This window comes from Myxocyprinus asiaticus, chromosome 30, assembly GCF_019703515.2.
Source record: "Myxocyprinus asiaticus isolate MX2 ecotype Aquarium Trade chromosome 30, UBuf_Myxa_2, whole genome shotgun sequence".
NCBI classification, from domain to species: Eukaryota; Metazoa; Chordata; class Actinopteri; order Cypriniformes; family Catostomidae; genus Myxocyprinus; species Myxocyprinus asiaticus.
Window position 1 is genome coordinate 11,558,422 of NC_059373.1, and position 19,151 is coordinate 11,577,572.

At 36.8% G+C, this 19,151-nt stretch overlaps 1 protein-coding gene across 2 annotated transcripts in view; it reads left to right on the top strand.

Annotated features, from left to right (window-relative positions):
* Positions 1 to 6,791, top strand: part of pleca (plectin a) — a 136,034-nt gene extending 129,243 nt beyond the window's left edge. For both annotated transcript variants that reach the window (XM_051664420.1, XM_051664421.1), the window contains one exon: positions 265 to 6,791. In XM_051664420.1, coding sequence (XP_051520380.1) covers positions 265 to 6,579 — 6,315 coding nt within the window. In that variant the 3' untranslated portion in view covers positions 6,580 to 6,791. The remainder of the gene's footprint in view (positions 1 to 264) is intronic.
* The last annotated feature ends 12,360 nt before the right edge of the window (positions 6,792 to 19,151 follow it).

Below are 19,151 nucleotides of genomic sequence, written 5' to 3' on the forward strand. Positions count from 1 at the left end.
GCTGCATATATACTGTAGCCTATAATTGCACATTGGTAATGATATCATTATTGTTTTAATGTGTAATGTATCTAACTTGGACACTATAATGTAATGTGTATTCATATTTCTAATTTGATTATTCAATTACAAACTATAACTATTTCAGTTATTATGCTAGATATTAGTTTTGTTATATTTCTAAAGTGTATCGTGCTCTTTTAATTCTTACACTGTCACAGTTATTTCCATGTCATATATTTATTTTCTATTTTTTCATCACAGATGGCCAACGTACAACAAGAACAATTACTGCAGGAAAAGACTGTCCTCCAGCAAACTTTCTTAGTAGAAAAAGAGACACTGCTAAAAAAGGAGAAGGCCATTGAGGCAGAGAAAAAGAAGCTGGAAAAGCTATTTGAAGATGAAGTGAAAAAGGCTGAAGCGCTTAAAGATGAACAGGAGCGTCAGAAGAAGCAGATGGAGGAGGAGAGGAAGAAACTCTTGTCTGCCATGGATGCTGCTATCAAAAAGCAAAAGGATGCTGAGGAAGAGATGCTCAACAAGCAAAAAGAGATGCAAGAGCTTGAAAAGAAAAGAACTGGACAAGAAATACTTCTGGCAGAAGAAAACAAGAACTTACGAGAAAAACTCCAGAAGCTTCAGAGTTCACAGAAGCCATACCACACCAAGGAAATTGAGATCCAAACTGACAGTGTCCCTGAAGAAGAGTTAGTTCAAATGACCATGGTAGAAACAACGAAAAAGGTCCTAAATGGCTCTACAGAAGTGGAAAGTGTGAAAAAAGATTTACCTCTGGCGTTTGACGGAATCAGAGAGAAGGTGCCTGCGAGCAGGCTTTATGACATTGGTGTGCTCAGCAAAAAAGATTTTGACAAACTTAAAAAAGGCAAAGCAACAGTGCAAGATCTTGCTAAAAATGACAAAGTCAAGATGTGCCTAAAAGGTAAAGATTGCATAGGCGGTGTAATAGCTGAACCCAACCAGAAAATGAGCATCTATCAAGCTTTGAATAACAAGAAGATCACACAAAGCACAGCTATGATGCTTCTCGAAGCTCAGGCTGCATCTGGTTACATAATTGACCCCATCAAGAACCGAAGACTCTCTGTCAATGAAGCTGTGAAGGATGCCTTGATTGGACCTGAGTTACACACTAAATTGCTATCTGCTGAAAGGGCTGCTACAGGATTCACAGATCCTTTCACTGGAGATAAAATCTCACTGTTTGAAGCTATGAAAAAAGGCTTAATTGCAGAGGACCAGGCCACAAAACTTCTTGATTCTCAATATGCAACTGGTGGGATAGTTGATCCAGTCAATAGCCACCGTGTGCCAGTCCAAACAGCATGCACACAAGGTCAGCTGGATGATGATCTAAGTAAAATTCTGTCCAGTCCTCCAGCTGACAAAAAAGCATTCATTGACCCCAACACTCAGGATAGCCTTACATATTCTGAGCTACTGGAGCGATGCAAACCAGATCCTGAGACAGGCATTCCATTACTACCCATCACAGAGAAAGCCGTAAAAATTGAAAAAACTTACACAGATGAGGAAACTAAAGATGTATTTAGGAAGGCAAGCGTAACAATTCCATTTGGAAGATTTAAAGGAAAGACTGTCACCATCTGGGAGGTCATAAACTCTGAGTACTTCACGGAAGATCAGAGAAAGGATCTTATCCGTCAATACAAGACGGGCAAAATTACAGTTGAAAAAATTATTAGGATTGTAATAACAGTTGTGGAGGACAAAGAGAACAAGAAGGAACCTGCCTTTGATGGTTTGAGATCATCAGTGCCTGCGTCTGAACTTCTGGATGCAAAGGTTATTAATAAAGATTTGTTCAATAAATTGCACAATGGCAAAGCTACTCTTAAAGAGGTGTCAGAGCTTGAGCCTGTCAAGAAAGCCCTAAAGGGGGCAAACAGTATTGCTGGAGTGCTCATTGAGTTGACAAAGGAAAAAATGTCTTTCTATGAAGCCATGAAGAAGGACTTGCTCGCAACAGAGCCTGCATTAAATCTTTTAGAGGCTCAAGCTGGAACAGGCTTCATAATTGATCCTGTGAAAAACCAAAAGCTCACAGTTGATGAAGCTGTTAAAAGTGGTATCGTTGGCCCAGAGCTCCATGAGATATTGCTGTCTGCAGAAAGAGCAGTCTGTGGTTACAAAGATCCATATACTGGGAAAACTGTATCTCTATTTGAGGCCATGCAAAAAGATCTCATTAAGAAAGACCAAGGTATCCGACTGTTGGAAGCCCAACTTGCAACTGGAGGAATTATTGACCCAGAGAAAAGTTACCGCATCACTCAAGATGTTGCATATAAACGTGGTTACCTAAATGAGGAGATGAACAAAAGTTTGAGCAGTCAATCTGATTCTAGTACAGTATTCATTGACCCCAACACACAAGAAAATGTCACTTATGCTGAACTTCTAAAAAGATGCATCACTGATAAACAGACTGGTCTCCCATTGCTTTTGCTCTCTGAAAAGGCAATGAAGTCAAAGGAAAAGGAACCACTTTCTGAAATGCAAACTAAACAGGCCTTGATTGATTCTTCAGTTGAGTTACACAGTGGACTGTTTAAAGGAAGAAAAGTCACAATTTGGGAAATCTTAAACTCTGAATATATTACAGAGGAACAAAGGATTGAATTTCTTCAACAGTATAGATCGGGACAAGTCACTATTGAAAAATTGATCAAGATTGTGATCACGATAGTGGATGAGAGAGAAAGGAAGCGACAAGATAGCTTTGAGGGTTTCAGAGGACCTGTAATAGCCAGTTCCTTGTTTGAATCTAAAATCATTGACAAAGATACATATGATAAGCTCCAACAAGGCAAAAAGAAACCTGCAGAGGTTAGTGAAATTGACTCCATCAAACGCTACTTGCAAGGTTCTAATTGTATTGCTGGTGTATTTGTTGAAAAAACAAAAGAAAAACTCAGCATTTACCAAGCAATGAAGCAGAAACTACTGACAACAAACACTGGCATGTCCCTGCTGGAGGCACAAGCAGCTACTGGGTACATAATTGATCCTATCAGGAATGAGAAGTTTACAGTGGATGATGCTGTAAAGGCTGGTGTTGTTGGTCCAGAACTACATGAGAAACTACTGTCAGCAGAGAAAGCCGTTACTGGTTACAAAGATCCATACACTGGTAATAAGATCTCTCTTCTCCAAGCAATGCAGAAACAGCTTGTTCTAAGAGAACATGCCATACCTCTTCTAGATGCTCAAGAGGCCACGGGAGGAATAATTGACCCAGTAAATAGCCATCGCCTTCCCAGTGATATAGCAATTCAGCGTGGCTACTTCAGCAATCAATTGGCAAAATCTTTCAAAGACCCCTCAGATGACATCAAAGGTTTCACTGACCCCAACAAAGATGAGAGTGTCACATACAAACAACTGAAAGAGAGATGCATGACTGATCCAGACTTTGGAATTTATCTGCTACCAGTCTCTAAAGCTGAGTCTCCAGAGCAAGCTGAAAAATCATATGTTTACACAGAGGAACAAGCTCAAACTGACTTAGCTAACACTCAATTAGATATACCACATGAAAGTTGTGCTGGTAAACAAGTGACATTATGGGAAGTCATGAAGTCAGATTTGCTTCCAGAGGAGGAAAAACAAAGGCTCCTTGAGCAGTACCGCTCAGGAAAAATCACAAAAGAGAGAATGATCATCATTATAATTGAAATTATTGAACAAAGAGAGATCACCAAGACTGAGCAGAGCATGTCGTGTGATGTAATCAGACGCCGGGTTACTATTGAGGAACTTTACAGAGCTCGTATTATAGACCTTGAAACTTATAACCTGCTTCAACAAGGCAAGAAAACCATCCGTGAAGTCATGGAGATGCCGCATGTGAAGCAGTACCTATTTGGAACGGGCAGCATTGCTGGAGTAATTTCAGATGACTATGATAAGATTGGTATCTACCAAGCCATGAAGAAAGGTCTCATCAAACCTGACATTGGCATTGATCTGTTGATGGCTCAAGCAGCAACAGGGTTTATTACTGACCCTGTGAAAGATCAATTGCTAACAGTTGATGAAGCTGTCCGCAAAGGTCTCGTTGGACCAGAGATCCATGACAAACTCTTGTCTGCTGAGAGAGCAGTCACAGGTTACAAGGATCCATACAGTGGGAAGGTAATTTCTCTCTTCCAAGCCATGAAAAAAAAACTTATTTCTGAAGATTATGCCTTGAAGCTGTTAGAGGCCCAGATAGCAACCGGTGGCCTCGTTGATCCAGAGTACTACTTCCGCCTCCCAAATGATGTTGCCATGCAACGTGGATACATTAACAAAGAAACCTGTGAGAGGATATCTGATCCAAGTGGAGATGTCAAGCAATTTACAGACCCAACAACAGATGAAAAGCTGTCTTATGCACTACTCCTCAAAAGATGCAAAGTGGATAAAGAGAGTGGCTTGCGACTATTGTCTCTGGCAGACAAGAGACTTCTATTTAAGGGCCTCAGAAAGCAAATCACCCCAGATGAGTTGTTGCGCTCTCAAATTATTGATCAGAAAACCTACACTGCGCTCATGGAAGGTACAATCTCTGTAGAGGACCTCAGTAAAGACCTGAAGAAATATCTTGAAGGCATCAGCTCTATTGCAGGTGTGTTTGTAGAGGCTACCAAAGAAAGACTATCAGTCTACCAAGCCATGAAGAAGAGCATGATCAGACCAGGCACTGCCTTTGAACTTCTGGAGGCTCAAGCAGCTACTGGGTATGTGATTGATCCAATCAAAAATCTAAAAATGAATGTCAACGAAGCTGTAAAAATGGGAGTTGTGGGACCAGAATTTAAAGACAAACTTCTCTCTGCTGAACGGGCTGTGACTGGCTACAAAGATCCATATTCTGGCAAGGTGATTTCCCTTTTCCAAGCTATGAAAAAAGGTCAAATTCTGAAAGACCACGGCATCCGTCTGCTCGAGGCTCAAATAGCCACAGGTGGAATTATTGATCCTGAGGAAAGTCACCGACTGCCTGTGGAAATGGCTTACAAACGTGGTCTTTTCGATGAGGAGATGAATGGTATTCTTACTGATCCCTCTGATGATACTAAGGGGTTCTTCGATCCAAACACAGAGGAGAATTTGACCTACCTCCAGCTCATGGAACGGTGCATTACAGACCCTGAAACTGGACTTTCTCTTTTACTGCTCAAAGAGAAGAAACGGGAAAGAAAGACATCTTCAAAGTCTTCAGTGCGCAAACGCAGAGTTGTTATTGTAGATCCGGAAACAGGAAAAGAAATGTCTGTTTATGAGGCATACCGCAAAGGTCTCATTGACCATCAAACATACATTGAGCTTGCAGAACAAGAGTGTGAATGGGAGGAAATTACCACCACGTCGTCAGATGGTGTTGTTAAGTCTATGATTACTGACAGAAGATCTGGGCGGCAATATGACATTGATGATGCAATCTCTAAAGGTCTCATAGACCAATCGTCTTTGGACCAGTACCGTGCTGGAACTCTTTCAATCACTGAATTTGCTGACATGCTGTCTGGTAATATGAGTGGCTTCAGATCTCGTTCATCTTCCTTTGGATCCAGCTCATCCTATCCAATGAGCCCCGTTCCCTCCATCAAGACACCAGCTACAACCTGGAGCGACCCAACTGAGGAAACTGGACCAGTGGCTGGAATCTTAGATACAGATACTTTGGAAAAGGTGTCGGTCACAGAGGCTATGCATCGAAATCTAGTTGACAACATCACCGGTCAAAGACTGCTAGAAGCACAAGCATGTACAGGAGGAATAATTGACCCCACCACTGGAGAAAAGTTCTCTGTTGCAGATGCAATGAACAAAGGGCTGGTGGACAAGATTATGGTGGATCGTATCAACTTGGCTCAGAAAGCTTTTCAGGGATTTGAGGATCCAAGAACCAAAGCCAAAATGTCAGCCGCTCAAGCCTTAAAGAAGGGTTGGCTCTACTATGAAGCTGGTCAACGATTCCTTGAGGTCCAATACCTAACAGGTGGATTAATTGAACCAGATGTTGCAGGAAGAGTATCACTGGATGATGCAGTGAAGAAAGGCACTCTAGATGCACGGACTGCACAGAAATTGAGAGATGTTAGTGGATATTCCAAATACCTCACCTGCCCCAAAACCAAACTCAAAATTTCATACAAGGATGCCATGGAGAGAAGCATGATCGAGGAAGAATCTGGCCTGCGTTTACTAGAGGCTTCCTCCCAGTCAAGTAAAGGCCTTTACAGCCCATATAGCATCAGTGGCTCTGGATCAGCTTCAGGGTCTAGGTCTGGATCCAGACCTGGTTCAAGATCAGGCTCTAGAAGGGGAAGCTTTGATGCTACAGGCTCAGGTTTCTCAATGAGCTTTTCCTCATCCTACAGCCCCACTAGTTATGGACGCCGTTATGATTCAGGGGCTTTTAGTGGATTTAAAATAGATGAGCTAAAGCAGGCCCTTACAATTTTAGCATCAGGCATGAACTGTTGCTATGATGACAAGGGAATTATCACATTATCACAATCACAGTCCATTTTAGTTGCTTGATTAATGTACATAAAAGGAAATTTATCTTGCTCTGCATGATATTGCTACTGGGCTTTTCACTGAGGGGTGTAATATTGCTATTTAAGACTGGCTTTAATATTTTGTTTCATTATATATATATATATATATATATATATATAGTTTGTCTTATTTTTCACTCTCTCTTTTCAGTTTGAAATGGCAGTATGAATCTACAGGTGCATCTCAATAAATTAGAATGTTGTGGAAAAGTTCATTTATTTCAGTAATTCAACTCAAATTGTGAAACTCATGTATTAAATAAATTCAATGCACACAGACTGAAGTAGTTTAAGTCTTTGGTTCTTTTAATTGTGATGATTTTGGTTCACATTTAACAAAAACCCACCAATTCACTATCTCAAAAAATTAGAATACATCATAAGACCAATAAAAAAACATTTTTAGTGAATTGTTGGCCTTTTGGAAAGTATGTTCATTTACTGTATATGTACTCAATACTTGGTAGGGGCTCCTTTTGCTTTAATTACTGCCTCAATTCGGCGTGGCATGGAGGTGATCAGTTTGTGGCACTGCTGTGGTGGTATGGAAGCCCAGGTTTCTTTGACAGTGGCCTTCAGCTCATCTGCATTTTTTGGTCTCTCGTTTCTCATTTTCCTCTTGACAATACCCCATAGATTCTCTATGGGGTTCAGGTCTGGTGAGTCTGCTGGCCAGTCAAGCACACCAACACCATGGTCATTTAACCAACTTTTGGAGCTTTTGGCAGTGTGGGCAGGTGCCAAATCCTGCTGGAAAATGAAATCAGCATCTTTAAAAAGCTGGTCAGCAGAAGGAAGCATGAAGTGCTCCAAAATTTCTTGGTAAATGGGTGCAGTGACTTTGGTTTTCAAAAAACACAATGGACCTACACCAGCAGATGACATTGCACCCCAAATCATCACAGACTGTGGAAACTTAACAGTGGACTTCAAGCAACTTGGGCTATGAGCTTCTCCACCCTTCCTCCAGACTCTAGGACCTTGGTTTCCAAATGAAATACAAAACTTGCTCTCATCTGAAAAGAGGACTTTGGACCACTGGGCAACAGTCCAGTTCTTCTTCTCCTTAGCCCAGGTAAGACGCCTCTGATGTTGTCTGTGGTTCAGGAGTGGCTTAACAAGAGGAATACAACAACTGTAGCCAAATTCCTTGACATGTCTGTGTGTGGTGGCTCTTGATGCCTTGACCCCAGCCTCAGTCCATTCCTTGTGAAGTTCACCCAAATTCTTGAATCGATTTTGCTTGACAATCATAAGGCTGCGGTTCTCTCGGTTGGTTTTGCATCTTTTTCTTCCACACTTTTTCCTTCCACTCAACTTTCTGTTAACATGCTTGGATACAGCACTCTGTGAACAGCCAGCTTCTTTGGCAATGAATGTTTGTGGCTTACCCTCCTTGTGAAGGGTCAGTGATTTTCTTCTGGACAACTGTCAGATCAGCAGTCTTCCCCATGATTGTGTAGCCTAGTGAACCAAACTGAGAGACCATTTTGAAGGCTCAGGAAACCTTTGCAGGTGTTTTGAGTTGATTAGCTGATTGGCATGTCACCATATTCTAATTTTTTGAGATAGTGAATTGGTGGGTTTTTGTTAAATGTGAGCCAAAATCATCACAATTAAAAGAACCAAAGACTTAAACTACTTCAGCCTGTGTGCATTGAATTTATTTAATACATGAGTTTCACAATTTGAGTTGAATTACTGAAATAAATGAACTTTTCCACGACATTCTAATTTATTGAGATGCACCTGTATATCCCATTCTGCAGTATATCCCAATCTATATTTTATTCAATTACTAGCCGTATTAAATACTTATCTCTTTTTGTATTATCTTATTTTATGTTTTATTTTATTGTACCATGAAAAGTGGAACATGAACAGTAATATGTAGAAGTGTCAGGATTGTAAAGACATTTGGAGAGGATATGGTGATGCTTCAAATAAGATGTTAAATTTATTTGTTATATATTTTGTGTATGTGCATGTAAAGATCCCCAAGGTATCTGTGCACCTTAGATTGTATTTAAACCCTGATCATTTTAACACTATAAGCCAGCATGGTAAAAAGGGGGAGCTGTTGACTATCTGCAGAGTGGAATAAGGTCCATTTATACACTCATTAATAGGGGCTTGGGAGCATGTCAATAAACAAAACATTACAGTACATGCCTTGGCAACACTGCCACAGTCACTGGTCATAAGAAATTTAAAATGCTCTTCTCATTATTTGGACTGGAAACAATCAACTTTGAACTATGCGGTGTACTAGATAAAGCAAAATGGACACACCAATCTTCAATAATCTTTCAAACTGTAGAACCTTCCAGAATTGTCACTAATCACAAAAATGGCAAATTTATTCACATACCAACCATCCTTTGCCTCTGGTCCTTCCCACAGTCTACTGATTCTAAGGGGACCTCACTTGCGCCTTAACCTTGTGTGACTAAATTTGTTTTCTTGTAAGATATGTGCACCCTCATCCGGCTTAAAAATACAAAGCCTAGAGACTATGTCCGTTTCACGGCAGAGTATACTATTATAAAGAATGTCATGATGTAGGGATTTTAATGTAAACAGTAGCATAAAAATGCTATGATGATCACAGTGTATTTTCACATTCTTGACAAACCACTCCTTTCTCTGTTACAATGTAAGTTTAAATATCAACTAAATGGCCAATGTCAATCGACTTGCTTTTGTTTTTGCGGAAAAGCTCATGCACTGTATAGTTATCAAATGAAAGTCTCTAAATATTCTAAATGTTGGGTCTCATTTCTTATCAGCAATCTTAAGAAAGTACTGTGTCTACAATAGAGTTCCATATTTACTGGCCCTTATCAACAGAGATTAAGGTATTAATAATTAAAGTAGATTTAGTTAATAATGAAAACCTAGGGATTGTGTTATATTAAGCTGGCATAACATACTAGGGTAGCTCACCCACAAATTAATATTCTGTTGTTATTTACTCTTATGTTGTTCCAGATACATTTTACTTTCTTCCGTGGAACACAAAAAAGCTCAGTTAACATTCACCTTCATTGTATATGGGAAAAAAGATGCAGTGAAAGTGAATAGTGACTTTGGCTAACATTCTGCCTAACATCTTTTGTGTTCCTCGGAAGAAAAACATATGAGTTTATAACAACATGAGGGTGAGTGAATGGGTGCATACCCGTAATTTTAATTTTTGGATGAACTATTTCTTTAAGATTTTACAAATTCGATTGAATTTAATCAAAAATTAAAAGGGGGAAAAACACTGTAACTTTGATTATGCCCAGACTACCTCTTCTTTAAATTCACAAATCCCCATATTTACCATCTTTATAGTCATGATCATTTGGTTTGTTTTAGAATCACCAAATATCTCCTAATCTCCTACTACTCTACTGATCTATGTGGTTAGAGTCTATAGAATGGATTGCTCCTAAAGAATCACAATCTTTGTGATCTTTCAACCAACATACATGTTCTACTACCTTTATTTGTGCTCCATTTCCAGCTTTCCTTATATGAATTGCTTGTTTGATATAACTGCAAGGTTGAAGAGTTAAAGTTTGCTAATGGTGTAAAGAAGTTCCAATCTGATCAGACTGATCAAACTGATATTCACTATTTAATTTGTCGATTTTAACACTATTTGAAGTGATTCAGTGTAGTATTAGGAAATTTGCTGTGTAAGTTGACATGATATCCTGTCTGTAAATCAGCAGCAATTCAAATCAGTGCAACTTAATAATAGTTAGGTATTGGTGTGGTGATTTATTGACAAGCATTTTACAATCATTTAACATTGACCTACGGGTTGAATGATTTTGTTTACAAGAACACAGTTTTTCTAGTTCAGTGCACAAATATTGCTCTATATATTTGCAAATATGCACAATTATCAAACTCATACAGTACTGTGCAAACGTTTTAGGCACTTGTGAAAAATTTTGCATAGTGATGATGTCTTAATAAATAATGTCATAAATAGTTTTTATTCATCAATTAACGTCATACAAAGTCCAGTAAACATAAAAAAGTTAAATCAATATTTGGTGTGACAACCTTTGCCCTTCAAAAAAGCAGCAGTTCCCCTAGGTACACCTGGAAGTTTTTCTTGGCTGTTTGCAGGTAGGATGTTCCGAGATTCGTGGAGAACTTGTCACAGTTCTTCTATCTATTTAGGCTGTCTCAACTGCTTCTGTCTCTTCATGTAATCCCAAACTTACTTGATGTTGAGATCCGGGCTCTGTGAGGGCCATACCATCTGTTGTAGGTCTCCTTGTTCTTCTATTCAATTCTATTTGCAAAGGGAATGTTTAAATCTAAAATTGATATTTCCAACTGATACACTAAAAGCAGAGTATGTAAACTAACCGTTTTTTGACAAAAAAAAAAGATTTTGAAAAAATGTAATGCACCTAAGACTTTGCACAGTACTGATATATGCTCTATAATTGTGGTTGTCTTTAATTGCAAACTAAAGGACTGAATTTCAAAGGTGCAAAAAAAAAAAAAAAAAAGAAAACAAGAAATGAAGAAAAATCTGCTTTAGTCTCCCCAATCCAAATGCTCTTAAATCGCTGTTCTGTAAATCATCATGTTATTTCCATTTTAGTTCAATTTTACTGCATGAGCCTATTTGCTTTCCATGTTGTATTACCATGAGTAAAATTATGCAATATGCAGTTGTATTCAACAAATCCTTTTTTAAAAGCAAGCTTTTTGAGGCATTTAAAAGATGTTTTATACTGTTCAAATATTTTGAATGCATGACCTGAGTATGGTATTTACTTGATGAAATGTTAACATGCTATTGTAAATAAACTAAATATCTGCTACAGTGTCATTTCACCCTTTTTTCTACTAATTAGTTAGTCACAAAAAATCAAATATACTCAGTGTTAAAGTGATGCAAATATAAAAACAACCTTAAAAAGTGGCATGACATGGCAACAATTTCTCATAAATATAAAACCTTAAGAATTAAAACCAAGTGATCATTAATAGGTTTAAAAATGGTTTTGTATTTCATTTTCAACAACGATTAAAATATTTATATAATCTTTTAGGTAAAACCGTCAACTTGGAGAAAATTTCCCTTAGGGTAAAAGTGTTCTGTGTGACAGGCAGGGTGGGTTTTGTGTTAATGGACAGAAATCCCCTCAAGCTATTCACACACTCATTTAATTTCCATCATGTCATCAGAAGAGTGCTGAAGGTAATGCTGCAAATGGAACGAAACTTCAAGAAAGTCGACATAATATAATACATTTTTCTTTTTCTTAATTAGGCTATTAGCAAAGTTTTAACAGATCTTCCTGTTGTGAGATTGTTTTTTTTTTTTATATATATATATATATATACAAAATCCTTTTTTTATGATTTTGGTAAATGTGGCAGCTTGTAGCCTTCATGGGGTGTTTAACAATGCAAAAGACATGCCTACTCGCACTTCAACGTCGAAAAACACATGGAAATAAAAATACCACATTCGCATGTCAAGGGTTCAACACATCAGCCAACAGAAATTTATAAATGAAGGTTAACCTATTGCCTTGTCATCAAAATACAATATGATGGCATTAATGTCATTGTTAACACTTAAGGTGTGTTTTGATGATTTCATGCCGAATATTGCAGGACAATGAATTAACTCTGATTTGAACTTGATTTGATCTCTTATTTATATCTGATGTCAGATGAACAGGAACTATTCAATATATTTATTTTATTTAAATAATTAAAATATGAAGACATATTTTAAGATAATTTCAATGTTTCAAATTGCAAGAATTCTATATATATATATATATATATATATATATATATATATATATATATATATATATATATATATATATCTTTCTCATCCTCTCTTATCTTCCTGTTTTTCAGGCTATTTTAAGGTGCTACTTTGGAAGACATAGGAACAATGAACAGAAAAGGTGATCCATTGTTTGAGTCCAGTGGGGGGATACAATTTACTTGGAACCCCTAATAGAAAAAAAAACAAACAAAAAAAAAAAAACACTTGATTTAAATAACTTGAGTGCATGCTGTCAAAAAAAAAAAAAAAAAAAGTAATCTTCACCCTCCTGTTTTTCCAAACCCGTATTAATTTCTTCCATTGAACACATAAGAAGATGTTAAGCAGAACGTTAGCCTCGGTCACAAAAAGGATGCTATGATGGTAAATGGTTGCTGAGACTAACATACTGCCTAACATCTCTTTTTGTGTTCCGTGAAAGAAATAAAATCATATGTTTTTGAAATGCTATGAGGTTGAATAAATTATGATAGAATTGTAATTTTTGGGTGAACTATTGTTTTACGAGTATTTTTAAAGATAGATAAACATTGACACTCATCACTTAACATGAACCCCAATAACAGTAATAATCAATATACACATCAATAAAGTGAAAAGATGAGCTCTAAACATCACCACACAACAAGAAATTAATAGCATAAAATAAACCTAGCAAGAAAAAAAACAATAATCCTATAACAGTAGATGTATAATTGATGCATGTTGGGAACTTAATGTACAATAGAAAGTGTTTATCCAGATGACTTTTTTTAGGTAAGTTGGGCACACATGGGGGAATATTGTTGGTCTAACATGTATTTATATGTAGATTCTAATTCATTTACAGTACATTTCCTAGTTTCTATGACTCAAAAACAGGCCCAAGTGAGAACCTGGACTGAGCATATGTACAGTGGTCAATTGCTCTCAAATAGTCTTGACATACAAAGGCTTGTTTTGTGGACATTGCGATGTCTGTTTGCGAATATAAATAATAAGGGTAATCTTGCTGGCTGAACTTAGTTGTACTTTGTTTATTGCATAATATCGCATGGAGTTCACTCAAAAATGCTATTAAGCAAAAAATAAATAAAAAAATAAAAAAAAAAAAAAAAAAAATATATATATATATATATATATATATATATATATATATATATATATATATATATATATATATATACTCACCGATCACCACAACATTAAAACCACCTGCCTAATATTGTGTAGGTCCCCTTCGTGCCGCCAAAACAGCGCCAACCCACATCTCAGAATAGCATTCTGAGATGCTATTCTTCTCAACACAATTGTACAGAGCGGTTATCTGAGTTACTGTAAACTTTTGTCAGTTCGAAACAGTCTGGCTATTCTCTGTTGACCTCTCTCATCAACAAGGTGTTTCTGTCCACAGAACTGCCGCTCACTGGTGTATTTTGTTTTTGGCACCATTCGGAGTAAATTCTAGAGACTGTTGTGCATGAAAATCCCAGGAGATCAGCAGTTACAGAAATACTCAAACCAGCCCGTCTGGCACCAACAATCATGCCACGGTCCAAATCACTAAGATCACATTTTTTCCCCATTCTGATGGTTGATGTGAACATTAACTGAAGCTCCTGACCCGTATCTGAATGATTTTGTGCACTGCACTGCTGCCACAGGATTTGCTATTTAGATAATCACATGGATTATTGTTGGTGCCAGACGGGCTGGTTTGAGTATTTCTGTAACTGCTGATCTCCTGGGATTTTCACACACAAACGTCTCTAGAATGTACTCCGAACGGTGCCAAAAACAAAAAACATCCAGTGAGCAGCAGGTCTGCAGACAGAAATGCCTTGTTGATGAGAGAGCTCAACAGAGAATGGCCAGACTGGTTCGAACTGACAAAGTCTACGGTAACTCAGATAGCTGCTCTGTACAATTGTGTTGAGAAGAATAGCGTCTCAGAATGCTATTCTGAGATGCGGGTTGGTGCTGTTTTGGCGGCATGAGGGGGCCTTCACAATATTAGGCAGGTGGTTTTAATGTTGTGGCTGTGTGTGTGTGTGTGTATATATATATATATATATTTTTTTTTATTTTTTTTTTTTATTTTTTTTTTTTTTATTATTTATTTATTTATTTTTTACTTTTTACTACAGATGAAATCCTTTGCATTTCAAGCTTAACTTTGCTAATGGTGTGCAATATGGGCCATACCTTTATATTTCCATCTGAGTGGTTGTGAAGATATAAATGATAGGTGTAACCTTTTTCAGTCAACAGATGCCTGGGTTTTTTCTTCAGAAAAGGAAACTTCATGGGATTCAGACGCTAAAACTGCCCCACCTTGTTTCATCTGGCCAAATTTCACATAGTTTTTCAGTCAGTTCACCTTAACTGCACCTGTATCGGAAGGCTTAGCATACTAAGTAATTAGCCAGAAAATTGAGATATCTTAACATCTCAAGAATGTTAGAGCTGTTTGCACATGTACCTGCTGGTTATGAAACCCCCTATCACTAGAAACTGGCAAACAGTGAATTTGGGTAATTTAGCCCCAGGATGTTTACTGCATTCCCCCAGTCCTCTGCTTTGTGCACACACTCGAACTCTCATAGAAGCATACAAACAAATTAACCATCACACCTTTCACTTTGCCACAGTTCTAATCAGGTAGGTTTTCTAAAATAATTACTTGATCCTGTCTGTAATATGAAAATTAAGATGTTGGAGTCATGACAACATGGCTGAAAAGACTTTGTTTTTCCTTCAGTGTCTGAATTAGATCAGCATGCAGTGCACAAATGTGACTCTCAGTTAAATCTAGTTCTTGCCAACCTGTTCTCTTGAAACATGCAGTATTACATTAACAATTCTGAACTCTTAATCACTAATGTATGGCATTATTAATTTATGGAAAGATATTAACAACTAGTGTCTTCACCAGTCATTATACTGTACATTTGCTTTCTTCAAGGTATGTTTACACAAAAACCAAGAGGGGTAGGTAGAGCAGGATTTCATTCTGTGCCTATATCATCTTTCTCACTCCCTGTTATAAAAAATGTCACTACTTTGAGACAGATAACACAGAGATCAGACACTGCATGCAAAACACTGCAGCTTTACATAGTTCTTGAGTCACACCTTCTATTTCTTTGAAAGTGTGTGGGTGACAGCATTCCATCTTACCCATTAGGCAAGGCATCAAAAATACTTGAAAATATGCAAAGCCTATCTAATGATCCTGTTTCTACTGTGCAAATAGACTAGGGTCAAGAAAAAAAGGCATGTCAAGTTAGGATAATCATTTTCTCTCACAAGTGGCAGAATTCAATACACACTGTTTCGAAAAGTGATTATCTGAAAAACAGAATTTGAGAGATAATGAACTCTAAATCCACAGTATCATCAACTTGATGAGAAGAGAAATAGCTTTCAATTGCACCCGTTTTCTGACTATCAATTCTTTTCAAAATGTAGTATGTTCCAAGAAGAATTTTGAACTAATATGTCAAAGTCAGTTCATTGTGATTTCTCTTCTGTGTGGTCAAAATGAAATAATAAAAGTGTTTACATGCACATTCGTTCCTACAGCAATTATGCTTAAAGGGAAAGTTCACCCAAAAAATGAATTCTCTTATTATTTACTCGCCCTCATGACATCTCAGGTGTGTATGAATTTCTTTCTTCATCAGAACACATTTGAAGAAAATTTGAAAAATATCTTAGCTCAGTAGGTGCAAATGCAGATGGATGGTGATATGATTTTTGAAGCTCCAGTCAGCATAAATGTCATCGATATGACTCCAGTGGTCTAAAGTGATACGATCACATTTGGTGCAAAAAAATATCAATATTTAAGTACTTTTTAACTCTAAATCATTGCTTATGTTAAGCTTCACGAGAGGGTGGAGATCATGCGGTCTCTCGTGTGACGTATCACCATTGCCATTATACGGACGTTATGTCACATTCTCCTCTCAGTTGAGACATCCAGGATAAGCACACAAACGCACCATTGTGAGTAAAGAAACAGATCAGTACAAATCTAAACCAAAACAGCGTTTCTCCTATTTACTTGAAACAGTGCTGCTCTTCCGGCTGTGACTCATGTGCATCAATTCTCGTGTGTTTCAAATGCCAATGTGATTACGTCACGCGCGTACCGCTTCTGACTGGAAGCATGATTTAGAGTTAAAAAAAAAAAGTACTTAAATATTTCTATTTTTCACACCAAAAGCGATCGTGTAATTTATGATGTAATTTAACAGCTTGAGGTGTATGGATGATGTTTATGCTGACTGTCTGTGATTTATGGAGCTTTAAAAATCGTATCATCATTCACTTGCATATTAAGGGCCTACTGAGCCGAGAAATGTTTCTATTTTTCTTCAAATGTGTTCTGGCGAAGAAAGAAAGTCATACAAACATAGAATATCATGAGGGTGAGTAAATAATGTAATAATTTTCATTTTTTGGTGAACTATCCCTTTAATAATCATACAACGTGTACGGTTTTGTAAATGCCTTAAATGAGTTTCCTTTATGACCTGGGTAAGGTCACAGGAAGATTTTTGCTAATTACCTTGATTTTGCGTTACATATACTGAAAAAATCTTTATCAGCATCTTACGAGCTTATCTAATATGCACAAGCAGAGAATAATCTGATTATTTCAAGTCTCATTTAAACAGCTTTCTTGCATTGTGGAATTTTTTGAATGAGCTGATTTTTCACAGTTTTCATGCTTGATAACCCAACAACGTGTAAGGTCATGTAAACTCTTTAAATGTTTTCGTTTTTCAAGGTAACGTCATAAATATTTTTAGCAAAAATGGATTGGTAGATTTTTACAAACTACCCCGATTTTACGTTGGATGTAAACACCTATACTGATTTATACAATCTGCGTAAGTGTTGTGTGCATGCCTGTTAATGTTTTGATGTCAGAAACAAAGAATAACCCAATGATTTTAAAATCAACAAAAATTTGTTAAAAAAGATGATTTTTGGTAGTTATCACTGTATTGATTTGCATGTAAACACACTCAATGTCTCTCCAATTAAAAAAGGTCTTTACAAGACAAACACTGGATACAGTGTCCAGTAGACACTAAATACAAACACTTTCACCATTTCAAAGTATCATAAAAACAGGAGTGTGAAAGTAGAAGTGTGCGATTTGGGGCGCTCCTAAAGTGATGACGAAGTGAGGTAGATATTGTAGTGTATTGCACTTGATGAACATAGATGGAGCATGCAAACAGGATAACAGCTTACAAGCATGTATTCTTACAGTAGTGCAATGAATAAGTACAGTAATGCATTTATATAGTATATATTTAGTTTTAAAAGAAACTTGCACTATGGACTGGTGTCTCAATCTGATATGATACCTCCACCTCCCTTAAGGATATTTTTACCCCAAAACCAAGAAGTGCAGGTAGAGAAATCTCATTATGTGACTCATCTAGAGACAAGAAATCACAGGCCATGCACTATTTGTATAAAGACATTTGAAATGATAAACAGAAACTGTCCATGTACGAGCATAAGAACAGAATTCCTGTGAAAAGTGATGAACAATGATACAATCTGAGAACAGGTCTTCATTGTTGTTTTTAACACATACAGTATACTTGACTGAAAAAATAAAATAAAATAAAAAATACAGATTGCTCCACCATAATCTGAAATGTCAGCCAGCAACATAATTCACAGAGAGAATAAAACAAAACAAAATTGGCAGCCATAGTGGTTTTTCCCAAAACCCACATTTAAAGTTCCAGACACAAGGTTCTATTTATTAACATTACTTAACTACAAAATTTGAAATGAACTAATGAGAAACAATTATTTTACAGCATTTGCTAATCTTGGTTAATGTTAATTTCAAGATATACTAAGACATTTTTAAAAGCTGTATTTGTTTACATAAGTTAATGCATTATAAACTAACATGAACTCACAAAGAACAACTGCATTCTCAAAAACTAACATTTAACAAGATAAATAAATGCTGTAATATTTTATTGTTCATTGTTAGTTAATAATTCCTAATACATCAACTAATGTTAACAAATGAAATGTTTTTGTAAAGTGTTTCCCAAAATTCATTGTTTAAGCAGACTTGATTTTTTATATGGTTAATCATTATGAGTTTACTTCTTATGGCTGAGATGTGCTTTGGGCTAGTGTCAATGCATGACAATAAGGAGAGGGACATTCCTTCACTCAGCTGCAGGATATTTGATGCATCTCCACCGAGAGAAGGGAGTGTTCCTAAGGGTGGGTTTTGGCCCTGTCAGATCAGTATAATAAACTGTGAAAAGGAAGGAAGCATGCTCAGTTTTTCACTAAGGCAACGCATTGTGCTTACTTCAACTTACTTCAACCCTTAATCAGCAGAAACGTGGCCTCAGCATCATTCCAACTAGAACTTCAAGACAACTGACACAAAGGGTAAGATAGTTCAAGTAAATTATTTATTGGTTTCAGATAACAACCTAAAGGTGTGTATTGTGGTTTGCTTAGAGATAGAGCTGATACACTGCAAAAATAAATTAATTCTTAATGAGTATTTTTGTTGTAAGACAAATTTATTTGAGAAGTGAAATGTAATTAGATTCAGATATCTTACCCACTATATATATATATATATATATATATATATATATATATATATATATATATATATATATATATATATATATATATATATATATATTTTTTTTTTTTTTTTTTGCTGCCTTGTT